The sequence below is a fragment of the Haliotis asinina genome, chromosome 15, assembly GCF_037392515.1.
Source record: "Haliotis asinina isolate JCU_RB_2024 chromosome 15, JCU_Hal_asi_v2, whole genome shotgun sequence".
In the NCBI taxonomy this organism is placed as follows: domain Eukaryota; kingdom Metazoa; phylum Mollusca; class Gastropoda; order Lepetellida; family Haliotidae; genus Haliotis; species Haliotis asinina.
The window spans coordinates 48,090,822-48,106,892 of record NC_090294.1 but is presented as its reverse complement, the minus strand read 5'-3'; the positions used below and the strand labels follow the sequence as shown (position 1 = coordinate 48,106,892).

Genomic DNA, 16,071 nt, shown 5'->3' with positions numbered 1-16,071 from the left:
GTCATCGTGTCCCATTTGCGAAGATCGATGTTCATACTGTTGAATGAACACTGGATTATCTGGTCCAGATTCGATTATTTACAGAACGCTGCCACATATTGCCGAATGAGGCGTAAAACTGAAGTTACTGACTCCTCCTTGACCAAATATGTCAAAAGAGGTATTCGCGACTACCTCATATTTGGGTTAGGTTATCACGATGTCAGCACTGTCACTCTGATCTTTGGACACACACCCCTTCCCCAACCCACGTGTTTTTGTATTATCATCATATATATTTTATATTTTACCCGTTTGTACTTTAAGGTAGAATTGATCCCTAGAACCCCTGCTTTTGACTTAGTCAAAAACCGTTAGTATCTATAAATCTGAAGCTGACAACGGCGCAAAACAAGATTCACTTTATTTTAGAGAGCAAACCTTAGAATTTCATCAGCTTTGTGTCAGACCAATCGGCACAAGATGGATGTGGAAGACCAGACTGCTGACGGCAATGGTCTTCTTGGTATGGAGACGGTGCTAGGAAGTAAAGAGGAAACTACAAAGACACTGCCAATTGATCCGGAGGTAGACATAACTCTGAACACCAAAAAGATGATTTTCAATGTCAGTGATGTTCCACCTATTCCAGCTACAGTGACACTGGCCTTTCAGGTAGGTTATTAGAGTGCTTGTGAGGCTGTCTGTTATTAATGGAAAACTTGGCAGTGTTTGGCAACAAAACAACTGGGTAGGTTGGCTTATTGTTTTTACGCCGCACTCAGCAATATTCCAGTTTGGGAATAATCGAGTCTAGGTCAAACAGTCAAGTGATCAACAGCATGAGCATCGATCTACGCATTACGATACGATGACACGTGCCAACCAAGTCAGCGAACATGACCTCCCGACTTCGTTAATTGCCTCTTGCCTCCGAACCTTCTAGGACTAGACTAGGTGGCATATTCCGGTTAAGGAAATACCAAACACTTAAGATATACTCATTACCTACATATTGGCAACAGTGCGTTTCCGGTTTCATAGATCACTGCACATCGTAAGACCAAATGACTGGATTTTAAGGTCGGTGACTTCAAGCACTTCAATTGACTGCTCGTCATTGACAGTGGGCATGGTTGTCACTATATCAATCACTAGATTGTCGTGTCCAGACTTGGTTATTCTCATTCACAGCCAACTGACAAGCACGGCCTTTTCATCCAGTATTTGTGTGTCTGTGCCTTGCTTAAAAAGAAGAAGAGCAAAGCATACTAGGTGAAAGTCCTCATTACCTCATAATCACACAGACCCGTGAAGGTCCCGGGGTAGAATAGGCCTTCAGCAACCCATGCTTGCCATAAAAGGCGACTCAGCTTGTCGTAAGAGGCGACTAACGGGATCGGGTGGTCAGGCTCGCTGACTTGGTTGGCACATGTCATCGGTTCCCAATTGCGCAGATCGATGCTCATGTTGTTGATCACTGGATTGTCTGGTCCAGAATCGATTATTTACACACCGCCGCCATATAGCTGTAATATTGCTGAGTGCGGCGTAAAACTAAACTCACTCACTCACTCATAATCACACAAACTTTCTACATTGATTCTTTATCCTGCAGTCATATCTAACTACATCTCAAACATTTCACAGTCGTCGAATGAATTCCAAAGAGGTTGGTCATCTACTTTTGACCGAAGTCAGGTTTCAGTGTCCTGGTTCAAGCTAGATATTTTAAAGGGTTGGTCTGGGGGCTGTGACACAGGTCTCACCTCAATCCTTAGAATCTCTGATCATTGACCCTGAACACTAATTGAAGTTCTATTCACTTCATAAATTTGACTGAGTTTACATTTACCCGTTCACGTACCTGAAACACTGCACTGTAGTACTTATTGACGCGCATACGGACAATTGATGGTCCATGAATTAGCTGTTAATATCAGTATAAATCGTCAAGCATCAGAGTATAACTGATTACATAATTTACAGCAAATGAGTGAGTGAGTGAGTGAGTATAGGTTTACGTCACCTCTAGTAATATTCCAGCAGTATCATGAAGGGAGACACCAGGAATAGGCTTCACACATTGTACCCAAGTCAGGAATCGAACCCGAGTCGGCGGCGTGACGAGCAAACGCTCTAACGTCTACGCTACCCCGCCTCCCCCAATAATTTACAGATGAAATAAGGTGAGATGAGGTCTTTTAATTCGTCACTGAGGAAAGAGTTCCTTCCGTTCCCCCGTATTCTTTCTTCCTCAGACTAAGAGAGGTAACACTAAGTGGTTCAAGCCAATATATTGTGCTTAATTTGGGTGCTTTTAGCTTTGTGTGTGATTCCTCTAGTAATTGTTGTGTAAGGTTTTGTTAACAATTCTGGAATATGTCAATGTATAAATAGTATTTGGGATGGTGGCACGGGCGGAACTCTCACCGTCAATGAAAATATTATGACACACGAAGTTCACGAACTGATAAGGGTATAAAAAAAAGCATCAAGCATCATAAAACTCCAGTGACGTCACTGTATTGTTCTCGGGAGGTAACATTTCTTGTCATAACGTGATGCCCGTAGATGAGGAGGCACTATTTTAATATCGTCCCCAGTCCCCCGAACTTTGATTTATTACTTGTTTTGAAGATTGATATGACTTCGTCGTTACTGACATTACTGACAACTTCTAACATGGATAGTTGCGACATGCGGGTTCGAACCCGCATCTGCTCGCTTTCTTGCTTGGTGGTTTTATCCACTAGGCTACGGAGGATCGCTGTAGACAATGTGATTGTTTCTCGGTGTGAACCATGAGTTAATCGCAAGACGGGTGGTGCGGGTAGTGAGTGTGGGGCAAGGGCATTGGGCATGCAAGGCGAGGCGTTCGGCTGCAGGTCTCATCCCAGTTGATTTTCATCAGTGAATACCAAATACTGAAATCACATGTGAAGCATGTCGTTGGTCGGTTTATAAGTATGGATGTATCCTTTCGAGAAATACCCTCGGGAAAACGTCCTTACTTTTTCGTAATGCCAGTGGTTGATGCTTTCGTCAAGAGCTCCGCCCGTACCCTCACCTCCGTCAAACGCCAAAACAACAAACTGACATGCATACCCCCACCTTAAATATACAACTAGAACAGGTATTAAAAAAAACAATTACTGAATATATTTCAGTGTTGGAATATTAAACCGGGGAAGGTGGAAATATTCTATGTGAAAAGTGACGTTTACGGACAGAATTCTTTCCATGCTTTATTACTCGCCTTTGAAGATACACTCTCCTACACAGAATTCCATGCGGCGAGCCAGCATAGTATCTCTGCCACAGGCCAGAAAGTGGTGACGATTCGTCACATCTTACATAGTTCAGTCACTGTAATGTACAAATTTCATAACTGTTTTATTTTTGATGAGTCTACAAATCCAATTAAACATCTTTGTTAAAATGGTTCAGTTTCACTCAGAAATGTTCCTAAAACTTGTAACACTATTTCGATTTGCGGAGCGACCCTTTGTTTACATGGGTTGTACGGCTCCACGCGCTGTCACCGAAGCCTTATGGAGAGCAAACGATGCAGATGGTTTGAAATATTAATATGTATTGTCAAACCTTACTGACGCAGTAGTATAAACATAGTTACGAAACAGTGTAAAACATTATGAAAACTAAAAGATAAACCCGAGGGTTTTACTGTCTGCACTCGTTTATATCGAGTGCGTGTACAGCAGTGACGTGTCGTCAGCTGGCCGTTTCAGCTGGTTCCCATGGTAGCATCTGGAGCTGCTCATTTGTGACGCCATTCTGACTTTACATCACAATACGATTTGAATGATGTCACCACTGCGGATGACACACTAAAACAATTGTTTGCGATGTTTCTACGAGTCAGTACGCAGTCTTGCAGTTTCCGGGAATCGAACATCATTTGATCATGTTTTTCGACCAATCAGATCACGAGACACAGTGACTTTTGGTTTACAGTTGACCTTGCTTGACTCGCGGAAAGCTGAGAGTCCTCACACTGTAGGCAATTTCGTTGCAGTTTTTGTCAGTTTATGTTGGCGAGTAATAAACAGAACTATCATATACGTAACACCCGCCACACACAATTTCACTCACGAAGTCATTATACTGTTTGAATTGAAGGGTAGGGAGGTGTCCATTTATGATTCTCACAAATGACACTATGTTATGTTGTAGCATGTGATGTGTACGAAATTACTTTCAATATGGATCCAACCCAGATCTGAGTGAGATCCTTTCAGAATGAGATGAAATGGGATCCTTCCAGCCAGAATTGAACAACATTTCTCCCTCTCTCCAGCACGTCCTCCAGTCTATGGCGAATCTCCTGTCAGCAGCCATCATATTCTCGGACCTCATCTGCGCCTCCGACCATGAAGAGATCAAGACGAAGATTCTCTCCACAACGATGTTAACGACGGGACTGGCTACGTTCTTTGTGACGACAGTGGGCTGCAGGTAATACCAGTTCTTGGAGTTGCGACGAGTTTGGTTCAACGTCGCATCTAGTGCCCCAGTTGCATCATGGCGTTTCTGACCATGGTGATTGTATGGTCCAAATCCGATTATTTACTGACTGCCTTCATACTGCTGAAAGTCTATGATCGCGGGTTTGAATCCTTGTCCGTCGAGATAATGTCTCTAGATTTATCAATATCGACCCTTTCTCCAGTGATCTTGAACGTCTAAGATCCAATATGGTATGGTGTTGAGAGCAGACTCACATTTCACAAGACCAGTGAAAATCCGTGTTAGAGTTAGTCTTCAGTAATCCATGCTTGTCGTCAGAGGTGACTGATGGGTGATCAGGCTCGATGACCTGATTGACTCCTGTCATCGCATCCCAATAGATCAATGCTCATGCTGTTGATTATTGGGGTGATTGGTTCAGACACGGTTACTTACATATCACCGCCATATGGCTGGAACATTGCCGAGTGCTGCGTTTAACAACCAACAATCCAGCCAACCACAAACTTAGAGGGTAAAATGCTGGGTAATGCTCTAAGGTTGTTAAAAGAGGGTAATTGCCGGGTTATGAGGCGAATTACGAACTGATTCCGAGTCAGTGAAACATATTTACTGGAGTAACATTGACTGCGACGCTAAAGAACGAATGTGTCTCACAATATATCTCGTACCCTATATTATGAAAATAATGTTTCATTGGTGTGCCAGCCAACTACTAACATATACTCTTGCAAAACAAATAAGGGAACTTATAAAAGCAAAAGTGTTCCTGTATTCTTTTCACGGTTTCTTCGCATGCTTGTTATTGCATTGTTTGTGAAAAGAAGGAAATACTATAAATAATAAATAATATAAAATAAATAAATAAATAAATAAATAAATAAATAAATAAATAAATAAATAAATAAATAAATAAACAATGTCCTGTCATGTGTTTCTTTGTGTCCATGAGTACACTTTTTTTTCTTTTGTTTTCAAAACAGGCTGCCAATATTTCAAGGTCCATCCTTTACATATGTCATACCGTTGATCACCATGGGAACAATGTCGGACTGGAGGTGTCCAAATCAACAGGAGCTCAGTAAGTATACTACATTAATTGGGTATTGGGTCTTGCCTGATTATAATAATAACGTTTTTAAAACAGATCTATTGCCTGTATACTTGATGGGTATTTAAGCATGCGCTTCGCTAAGACTTTTCTTTGTAGGCTAAACACATGTACTAAATTTGTCGACCGATCACTAATTTGCGATGTGTCACATGCAATGTTAGGCAGTTCTTAAGCTTGACATTTTAGCGCAAACAACCATGCGTATAAGGTATGTGTTGCAAAAGCTATCGTTTGATATTTTTTAATTAAAGTTCATTGTCAGTCACAAATGTTAGTTACAAAGTCCATTTCCGTTAGCATGATGAATCCCTACTCAAAGCAGTCCTTTGCACGTTTCCAACTAACGTTTTACTTGCCCACAATAACTGGGACCTTATACTTTGAAACGACAAAATGCTGTCCCTTTGAGAACTGTGTACAATGGCTCTCTACAATACGTACATGTACGAAACTGGTATATTACGCTTAATTTTCTAACCTTGGCACAAAATATCTGCACTTAAGGTTCTGCTGATTAAGATTAAAAGTAAAACATTACAGACGTCAGGAAGTACATTTAATAGCACTTTCAACTTTGGATTTTCAGATAAATAAATATTGAGTGTATACACTTTTCAAAACAATAGACGCTTGTCATTTTGTTTTTGAGTTTACGTACTGAGTGCATATAATCAATCCAAACAAAACATCAGTGCTTAGTTACAGTAAATTTACATCACTTTACAAATTTTCAGAAAGTGTTTGGTAAAATCAGAGAGGGTTATAAAAGTCGCTAAGTCCAAGTGTGTGATGGACCACCATGAGCATAGCATTATAAGAAAGGAGATGCAGAATGCTGTCTTTAGGAACGTTTTGATATCCTTGCTGAAGTGCTGTGTGTAATTCTTGTACTGCCTGAGGTAGCGGATTGCACTTGCGCAGGTGCCGATCTAAAGTATCCCATAGATATTCAATGGGGGACAAATCTGGTGGTGAGGAAGGTCAAGGTAAAGACTGAGCATTGCTTTGCTTGAGAACGACCTGTCAAATTCGTGCAACGTGAGCTCGAGCATTGTCGTGTTTCAAAGACTACGACGATGTAGAAAACGCCGTGACGTTGAAATGGTCCTGGCAAAAAAGTCTGGCTGTGTAATAGCCAACTGTGCACTGTCTGGTCAGAGATTCAGTGCAATCCAAGGATGTGTATTGTTGTGGATGATGCGGCCGTGGTGTTTGGGCGAAAATATTTCAACCGCATGTAGTGATCCTAGGTGGTGGTGGTCGACCTGACCTGGGTCTGCCATTAACACTCCCAGCATTTTGTATCCGGTCCATAGGTTTGAGGTGGTCTGTCTGGACGCACTTAGGTGCCTTGGCACCTCATGCTGCGATGCCAGTCATTGTAATGGCCGATGGCGTAGTGTCGTTGAACTTCTGTCAGTCTTTTCATTCTCATGTCATCTATACTGCCGTAAAGCAATACATGTGGAGTATCATTAATGTGGCGTTCTACAGCCTACACTCACAGGCTTCAGCACGGGGTGATGCACAATGTCATGATGCAAGTGCATTCCATGCAGGGTGCGTTTTAGCGATTCACTACCGACGTGAGTGTAACGTGAGTGTAAACATTGTCTTTTTTCGAACGTCAGCAACCATTCCCATGCTGGGATTCAGCATGGCTCTGTCTGAGTCAAATATTTTTCTAAAATTCAAATTTTCCCATGTCAAGTTTTCTTTTATTTTTTGGAAAGTATATAAACAAAATAAAAGTTTGGAAAAGTGGCATGTTTCGGAAGAGTGCCACGTAGTGCCATTACAAAATGTAAAAAGTAGGTGTTTTAATCTCACAAGAAAGGAAGTGGTTTGATCGTGGTAGACAATATCTCTTGTAGTGGCTGGAACCCTACCATATCCGACATTGAAAATTGGAACACATTCTACACGGTATAAAATCATTACTGGTCTAAAATAGTCACCGAAACAATAATATGCAAAACAGTTGATGACACTTGTGATGTATTGACCGTCAGATGACCTTTTATTGTCTCTTTGATTTTTAGCCTTCGTCTAACATCGATATGTTCTTTCTTAAAATTCGTGTTGATTCAGGTTAGACTTGATCTTCAGTAACCCATGCTTGTCGTAAGAGGCTACTAACTCGTGTGGTCAGGCTCACTGACTTAACTGACACATGTTAACATATCACAGTTGCGTAGCTCATGCTATTGATCACTGGATTATCTGGTCCACACTGGATTATTTACAGATCGTCGCCATATAGCTGGAATATTGCTAAGTGCGTCGGAAAACTAAACTGACTCACACACACTTTCTTACCCCAAGCAGTGTGTATCAGTGTTATAAGTAGAGACCGATGCTTATATGTCATGTATGCCTGTATTCAAGAGGTCATCTACAACGACACATCAACGAACTACACTCTGAACCCTCGTGGGATGATCCCTGTCCCAGATGACGTCATCATGTCCAGAATACATACGGTAATTAGAATGACGTTTTGTTTGGATGCAAGCGCTTCAAACTCGATTATCCGAAATTATCATCCTTTACTCCTGATCACTGAGGATCAGGCAGATTGAGCTTGATTAGCTTTTTCGCAAACTCCATGTGTCCTGGCTGATTTTAATTGATCCAACGGTTGAATTAACGTCACCTTTTCCTTTTTACGCCCAGTGGCAAGTTTATAGGCCCGTTTCACAAAGGCCTCTTACTGGTACGACCTCGTTAAACAGTTCGCAAAACAACCTCTTACTCTTTTTACCGTTTAACAAAGACCTCGTATATTTAAACTGTGTCGTAAATAGCCCGCAATTTAGGAGGCGGATTAACCGTAAATGCTTTAGGTGATCGTGAACACTCCTGCAAGTGATGAAAAAACGGGCAAACAAAGAAGACTTGGAATATATAGTCGAACATGCGTGTATTTGATGGGTTTCAAAGTGAAGGTCGGAGAGGAAGGGCATATAGGTCCCTCTGGCACTCAGTAACATAGTTGAGGGTTTGTTTTTGTTTGTTTGGTTGGTTGGTTGTGTTTGTTTGGTTGGTATTTTTCTCGCAGATATCGCTAGTTCGAATCTGGCATATTAATAACTTATCTTTATCGTGTAATTGTAATAGAATTTAATGAGACATTCCAAAATAATTCTTTGATTGATTTTGTATCATCAGATAACCTGTATTTTTAGTTAAAAACAAGAAGGTTGCATTGGTATTCAAACTATATTTCTTTTTTGAAATATTTTGGTAATAACGAGATAAGTAAGTGCCCGTTCGGTCTTGCCGTATGCGTTCCTATGCAACAGAGTACCTATTACTTCAATCTACGATATGGATTTATGACCCCGTCGTACGACATGGATACGACGTCTTTGTGAAACGGTCGTAATTAACCTCTACAGCTGAAGAGGGTCGTAAACAAGGTCGGACGGGCTACGACCTCCTCAGTATTGGATGCGTTTGTTAAACGTGCACCAGCACACATTCGAGACTGTTTTTCTCACTTTTTACTGAATTTTCATAATCTTTCACGATATCAAAATTCTGGCTATAAACGGATTCGCTTAGCTTATTGAATCCAGAAGCAATGTTTTCAAAGGTGAGGGACAGTGGGTTTATGCAGATGTTGGAGCGCATATGGGATTCAAACCATCATCATAGTTCCCGGTACGCGAAAGGGGCACAACTCTGTATTGTAAACTGGAGCGACGTGTATGTGTTGAATATGTCAAACACAATCTCCTATATGCTGCTAATAGGGAATTAAGAATGAGTGATGACGATGCCATTCCCTTGATTTTTCCATCTTATATCTTTTGCAGGTTATGGGCAGCCTGATGCTAGCTGAAGTTATTCACATGCTAATCGGAGTTACAGGATGTGTTGGGTTTCTGCTGCGGTTCATAGGACCCGTGACAATCGTTCCTGCTATCTCACTGGCTGCTTTGTACTTGTTTAAAGTGACGGTCAAGTATTCTCAAATGCACTGGGGAGTTGCTTTTGCGTAAGTTTTAAAGTTGGATAATTCAAATCGATTACGGAATAGAACAGCGACTAACGGGATAGGGTTTTCAAGCTCACTGACTTGGTTGACACATGTCATCGGTTCCCAATTGCGCAGATCGATGCTCATGCTGGTGATCACTGGATCGTGTGGTCCAGACTCGAGTATTTACAGACAGCCCCCGTATAACTGGAATATTGCTAAGTGCGGCATGAAACTAAACTCACTCAAATCGAGTATATATTGCGTTCTGTAGGATAGCTTGGCGGTTAAATCGTTTGCTCGTGACGCCGACAACCCTGGTTTTATGCTCCATATGAGTAGAGTGAGTTAGGAGGGTTAACGTCGCAATATTCCTATAACATCATAGCGAGGGACACTAGAAATGGGGTTCACATATTCCACCCACGTGAAAAATCGAACCTAGATCTTCGGCGTGACGAGCGAACACGTTAACCGCTAAGCTACCCCACCTTCCGTACGAGTACATGCGTCAGTACTATTACTGGTGCTTCTAGGCGATAAGTATAGTTATTGTTAGACAGCAGTAAAATCATACTCACTCACCCATTAAACCTAAAACTAATATCTCGAGAACAGTTTGAAGTATGTATTATATACTTGGCCGTTACTTGGTAGCTATGATATGATGCATGATAAGATTTGAGGATAGTTCGATGAAAGGCAACTATATTATAAAGTATTTATTTATTGCTCCATTGTCATTGAGAATTTTTAATTTTTCCTTGGAGTCGATACTTTTTTTGTTTATGTCAAATATGTTGTATTGCAGAATGTGGTCACCTTTACGAGGACCTGGTGTCAAGGCCATTTGATTCATAAGAACTGATCGTGACAGAGTCGGAAGGGGAGAATACTATTCCTTAATGCTTTTGTTTTCAGAACTGTAGCCATAGGTGTTGCTTTGTCCCTCTACCTTAGACGCGTGAAGATTCCACTTCCGTTTTGGACTCCAAAGCGAGGCTTGCATATCATTAGGTCCCAGTTTCATACTGTGTACGCTGTGAGTATTAATTAACATTTGTCGCAATAGACTCATATCAATAATAGAAATAGGTTTTTGTTTCTATTTATTTCAGCTGAGTTAGAACAACATAATTTAAAACATGTCTTCTTTTGTAGGTCCTTATATCAATTTTAATTGGATGGGGTTTGTCTGCCATTTTGACCGGAAGTGGTGTCTTGTCCTCGGATCCTGAAAGTCCCCAGTACTACGCACGCACAGACTCACGGACATACGTCATCAGGGACAGTGGATGGTTTTACGTTCCATATCCTGGTGTGTGTGAAGGAATAAAAAATGGAAAGATTCCAAAAATGTTGAAATGGTTATCACTGTTGTCAGTGTCAAGTGGTAACATTACGAACACCAGCATAACTGGGTTCTCATCCGATATTAACCTGGCGGATAGTGGTATAATCGAAATGGTCAAAGATTGATTAAATTATGTTCACTCAATGTTGTAAGTAAATCTCGAGTAGAAAATACAATATGTGGCAAATCTAAACGCGTCACCGTCACATACAAACCAAAGGCATAATATGTTTTAGTAGCACATACTTTATGACCTGGGCTGGAGAGAATGCTGCTGTATGAGAATAATTCATAGTAGTAATAAAAACAGTCAGGCATCAAGATTACCTGGGTAGTTGTGTGCAGCCTTCACTACAAATAAGATCTAACCACACATATTTTTTTAGTCCTAACTAGGATTTCGGTTTGTTGGTTGTTGTTTAACGCCGCTCTCGAGCCTAGACAGCCTAGCATAAGTATCGATCTAGAGACTTGGAAATTGATAGTATGTGTTAGCGAGCCTGTCCACCTGCGGTCAGTCGTCTTATGGCATGCATGGGTTTCTGAAGGCCAATTCTAACAGGGATCATAACGAGTCTGTTAGTTTTGTATGTAACACGGTGGATAGATGAATGGGTGGGTATATGGATGGATGGACGGACAAATGGATGTGTGGGTGGATGGATATATGGATGAATGGACATAACACACCATATAGCATGACATCACAGAAGACATTTATGATTGTATTTTACACATCTCATCACAGGTCAGTTTGGCATGTTCACATTCAACGCAGGGGTGTTTGGCAGCTTCCTTGTGTCTTCACTCCTGTCGGTCATCGACTCAATTGCTGACTACAGCGCATGCGCACGTATTTGTCGCGTGCCTCCACCCCCGGCACACGCGGTGAACAGGGGCGTGGCCGTAGAGGGGGTCATAAGCATCCTGACTGGAGGAATGGGCATCGGTAATGCCACGTCTTCGTATGGAGGCAATATTGGCACTATTGGTTTGACCAAAGTGAGTCTTTATTATGGCTGAGATAGTATAATTTTATGAATGCTTTATATGAACGCTGCAAGACACATGTATTTGGAGTGGGGGAAAAAGCAATGTAATATTCACAGCCTCAAAAACACAAGCACCATAAGTGTTATATAATTAATTTTCAAGCAGCGAGTTATTGTGTTTAGTTTTAGGCCGATTTTAGCAATGTTCCAACAATAACACAGCGGGGAACTCCAAAAATCGAACATTGCACCCATATACGGAATCAAACACGTCCTTCGGCATAACGAGCGAGCGCTTTCCAGGCTACCTGACCACTCCTTCTTTTCAAGGAAGAGTCATATTGCCTTTGTGACAAACTTTGCCTGTCTTTGCTGAGGGAGCTGCATAGTTTTTCTCGCTCACCCTATCTCGAACATTTGGTGACATCACTGTTTAATATAGTGATCATAAACAAACGCTCGTGATATGGTCGGAATCGTTCAATAAGCAACGTTCTGGAATATAGTTTTCGTTTATATCTAAACTGTTTCGTGAATTCTATATTTTCAGGTTGCCAGTCGCCGAGTCATGCAGTGCGTTGGAATCATATTCATCGTATTCTCAGTTCTTCCCAAGGTCGGAGCAGTGTTTGTGACCATTCCGTACCCTGTTGTGGGGGGATCCATGGTTGTTTTAAATGGCCTTCTGGTGGGCGTGGCTCTGTCAAATCTACAGCCGGTGGATCTATCAGCTACCAGGAATCTTGCGATAATTGGAATGTCTCTGTTTGTGGGCATGATGGTGCCATATTGGGCTGGAAAAAATCCGGCTGGATTTAATACAGGTACTCATTCAAAATTGAATTTGTAGAACCAATTAACAGGACGGTTGGTTGATTTGTTGTTTAACGCCCTATACAGCAATATACAAGCAAATTTTGGACTGGACAATCCAGTGATCAACGGCATGAGCATAAATATACGCAAATGGGATGTGATGACATGTGTCAACCAAGACAGCGGGCTTGACCACCTGATTCCGTTAGCTGACACTTACGGATGGGTTACTGAAAATCAATAGTTCTAATCTAGATCTTCACGGGATTGCAAGAAAGAAATTAAAAACTGTGATATCCATGTCCAGACGTTGATGATTTACATCATCAGTGAATGAACAGTATCCATGAACTTTACAGCCCACTAACAAATCCATAATATTTATTGATTATGATATTTTAAGACTATGATTGTGTCACTCAGACACCATACTCTTACACGATTTCTTAAGGAATTTTATTGAAGCAACGTTACCTGAACGCCCCTTATTTAAGAATGGTACTGGAGACATTTTAATCTCATTTATTTTTCCATTCCGAACTACACCTCACAACACTAAACATTTCCACTTTTATCTGCCCTCATTTTTCAGGTAACGCGAAAGCTGATTCGGTTCTGAAGGTTCTTGTGTCGAATCCAATGTTCATGGGCGGAGGTTTGGCCTGCATTCTGGACAATACAATTTATGGTATGTTTCACCTTTCCTGAAACAATCCAGACAACCTAAACGGTTATTATTAATAGTACTGTAAACATTCGTTAAGTTCACAAGACGCGGGGCGGTGGGGTGGTCTAGTGATCAAAGAGTTCGCTCATCGTACTGAAGACCCGTGTTCGATTCTTAACATGGGTGCAATATGTGAAGCCCATTTTGGTGTCCTCCTCCGTGATATTGCATGAATTAAAAGCGACACAAAACTATATTCACTCACTCGGCGATCTGGTACCCGTTGACTTCGTGGGGCAAGCGTTTATATATTGATGCGGAACTTCATAAATTAACAGTTACACATACATTTTTGCGCGCATTTTGCATGGGAAAATCGCCAAGGCGCCTTATTTCATGTGAAAAGCACATCGTCAGTGAACACATCCTTTCGGAAAATACACGACATATACACAAGAGAGATATTTTATTTTTCAAGCAACATTTGTTTGCTTATCGAGTGACAAATTCATATTTAAGACAATTGATTTTCCCAGAAACATTGTCACTGAGACAATACCAAAGTTGTTTGGGACTCTTATTTCGTTTTGAAAAAAAGTTACATGCTATATCAAATAGTATTTCACTCGATCGCATGTAAATCAGGGGTTCGCCGAAGACCCGGGATCGATTCACCACGTAATTACAATGTGTGACCCTCATTTCCAGCCGTGATATTGCTTGAATATTGCTAAAAGCGGCGTAAAACTAAACTCACTCATGTAAATAAGTGCATATATGCAATATTGTGTTCATATTTGAAACATTTCTTTGCTATATAACTGTTGTAACAACCAACAGGCACACGCAAAGAGCGAGGTTTGGACTGGTGCGAGGAAGCCGCCTCCAAACATCCGGGTCACAAGACGCCAACAGAGCTCCAGTATGAAGAAGGACTTGAAGTGTATGAACCACTGTTCATCCCAGAAAGCTGGAAGCGGTCCAAGTGGACCCGATTTTTCCCTTTCATGCCAAATTACAAATAACGTGGTATGACTGGAGTCTTCATACCATCGCTAACATAAATACAATTCATTTGCGCTGTCATATATTTAAATACTAACATATCACTAGTGTGTTTGTAGTCCCAGGCAAGATGTTTTAAAAGACTAAATCTTTAACGATCTCCCAACAGCATTAAAAGTGCTATCCAGTAATAAGTTTGACAGCTCCCATCTCAGAAAGAAACCGTGTTGATATGGAACTAGCCACACGTTGTTACTATTCGGAGGAGTGACAGATTCTACTAGAAACAAACAAGGTTTACTCCACTGTTAAAACAGTGCCCACATGTTCATAGACCAAGTGCGTGAGTATTGATCGCATTGCCTAATGGACGGTGACAAGCTCTGGTGTTCAACATGGTCAAGGTATGCAGTATGGGTGGTAAGGCCGGGGTATCATATTAACAGATTTTCACGTAATCTCACCATTTGGCCCATAGGTATTTGTAAAGGCTGTAATAGAAGCACCGTGTATTTGTTGGTTGTCGTGGTAGCTCGTTTGAAAGTAGAACTATTAAGTTACTTTAGTGAGTTATAGTTGGCAGTAGTGCAGTAGTTATGGAGGCAGTGTGGTAGCCTAGTGGTTAAGGCGTTTACTCAGCACTCCGAAAACCCAGGTTCGATTCCCTGCTTGGTTACACTGTGAGAACCCCATTTCAGACGTGATATTGCTGAAATATTCAAAACGGCGTAAAATTAAGCTCACTCGCTCACTCACTCACTCACTCACTCACTCACTCACTCTAAACAGTGGCTTTATTTAGATGGCTGTGGGTAGGACAGCAAGTAAAATAGTACACGTAATGGTCTATTTGTCATTCGTCATTTCTGTCATTAATAGTACAGGGACCAGTTGCTCGTAAGCAGCGTAGCATGTTTTGCCGGATAGGGAAAAACTCGTCGTAGCCCACCCTACCCCACTACACAAGAAAATTAACAGTCGTGAAGTTGTTGAAGTTGTGAGTGATCGATTTTAGTTTTATGTTGGTTTTGATAACATCACAGCAAGGGGCACTAGAAATGGGCTTTATACATTTTACCCATGTGGTGAATCGAACTCGGACCTTTGGAGTGACGGGCGAACGCTCTAACCGCTAATCTACGACACTGCCCTTAAAAGTACAAAGTGAGTGAGCGATTGTAACACCGATGGTAACAATAATCCAGCAATGTCACAATACCTGCTAAAAACAATCGTAATAGCTTCATCGGGATGATAATCGTGTAATGACCGTGTTATCCCTCTCTGACTGTGTTTTATTGGTCCCTTCACTCGCATCATATCCACAAACACTCAAAATTGTCACAAAGCTTTAAAATCTGAACTTAAGGAATTCTATTATGAATTAATACCTTTAAAGGTGATGTCCAATAGTTATCAACTTATTAGACTTAACACATGTTTATGACGTGTGCCACAGGTGGGACAGGATACGCTCATCTTTTCGCGAAGACCCGGTGTCATCACTACTTCATAGTAATTCATAAACTCATGCTCTGTCATCGTATTGCAATCACGGCATTGCTTGGTCCAGGCGCGATTTGTTTACAAACAACATCACACGGAAGCGGAAACAAGTATCTGCTCTTGAAAACAGTACAATCGACGTTACTTTCTTATGAAATTTCT

General features: G+C 41.2%; 1 protein-coding gene across 1 annotated transcript; it reads left to right on the top strand.

Moving 5' to 3' along the window:
• The first annotated feature begins 462 nt into the window (after positions 1–462).
• Positions 463–15,972, top strand: LOC137265798 (solute carrier family 23 member 1-like). The gene is made up of 11 exons (XM_067801258.1): positions 463–654; positions 4,301–4,458; positions 5,454–5,551; positions 7,973–8,067; positions 9,406–9,587; positions 10,491–10,611; positions 10,731–10,887; positions 11,672–11,925; positions 12,466–12,739; positions 13,324–13,419; positions 14,239–15,972. The coding sequence occupies exons 1-11, from the start codon at positions 463–465 to the stop codon at positions 14,421–14,423; spliced, it is 1,812 nt and encodes a 603-aa protein (XP_067657359.1). The 3' UTR covers positions 14,424–15,972.
• The last annotated feature ends 99 nt before the right edge of the window (positions 15,973–16,071 follow it).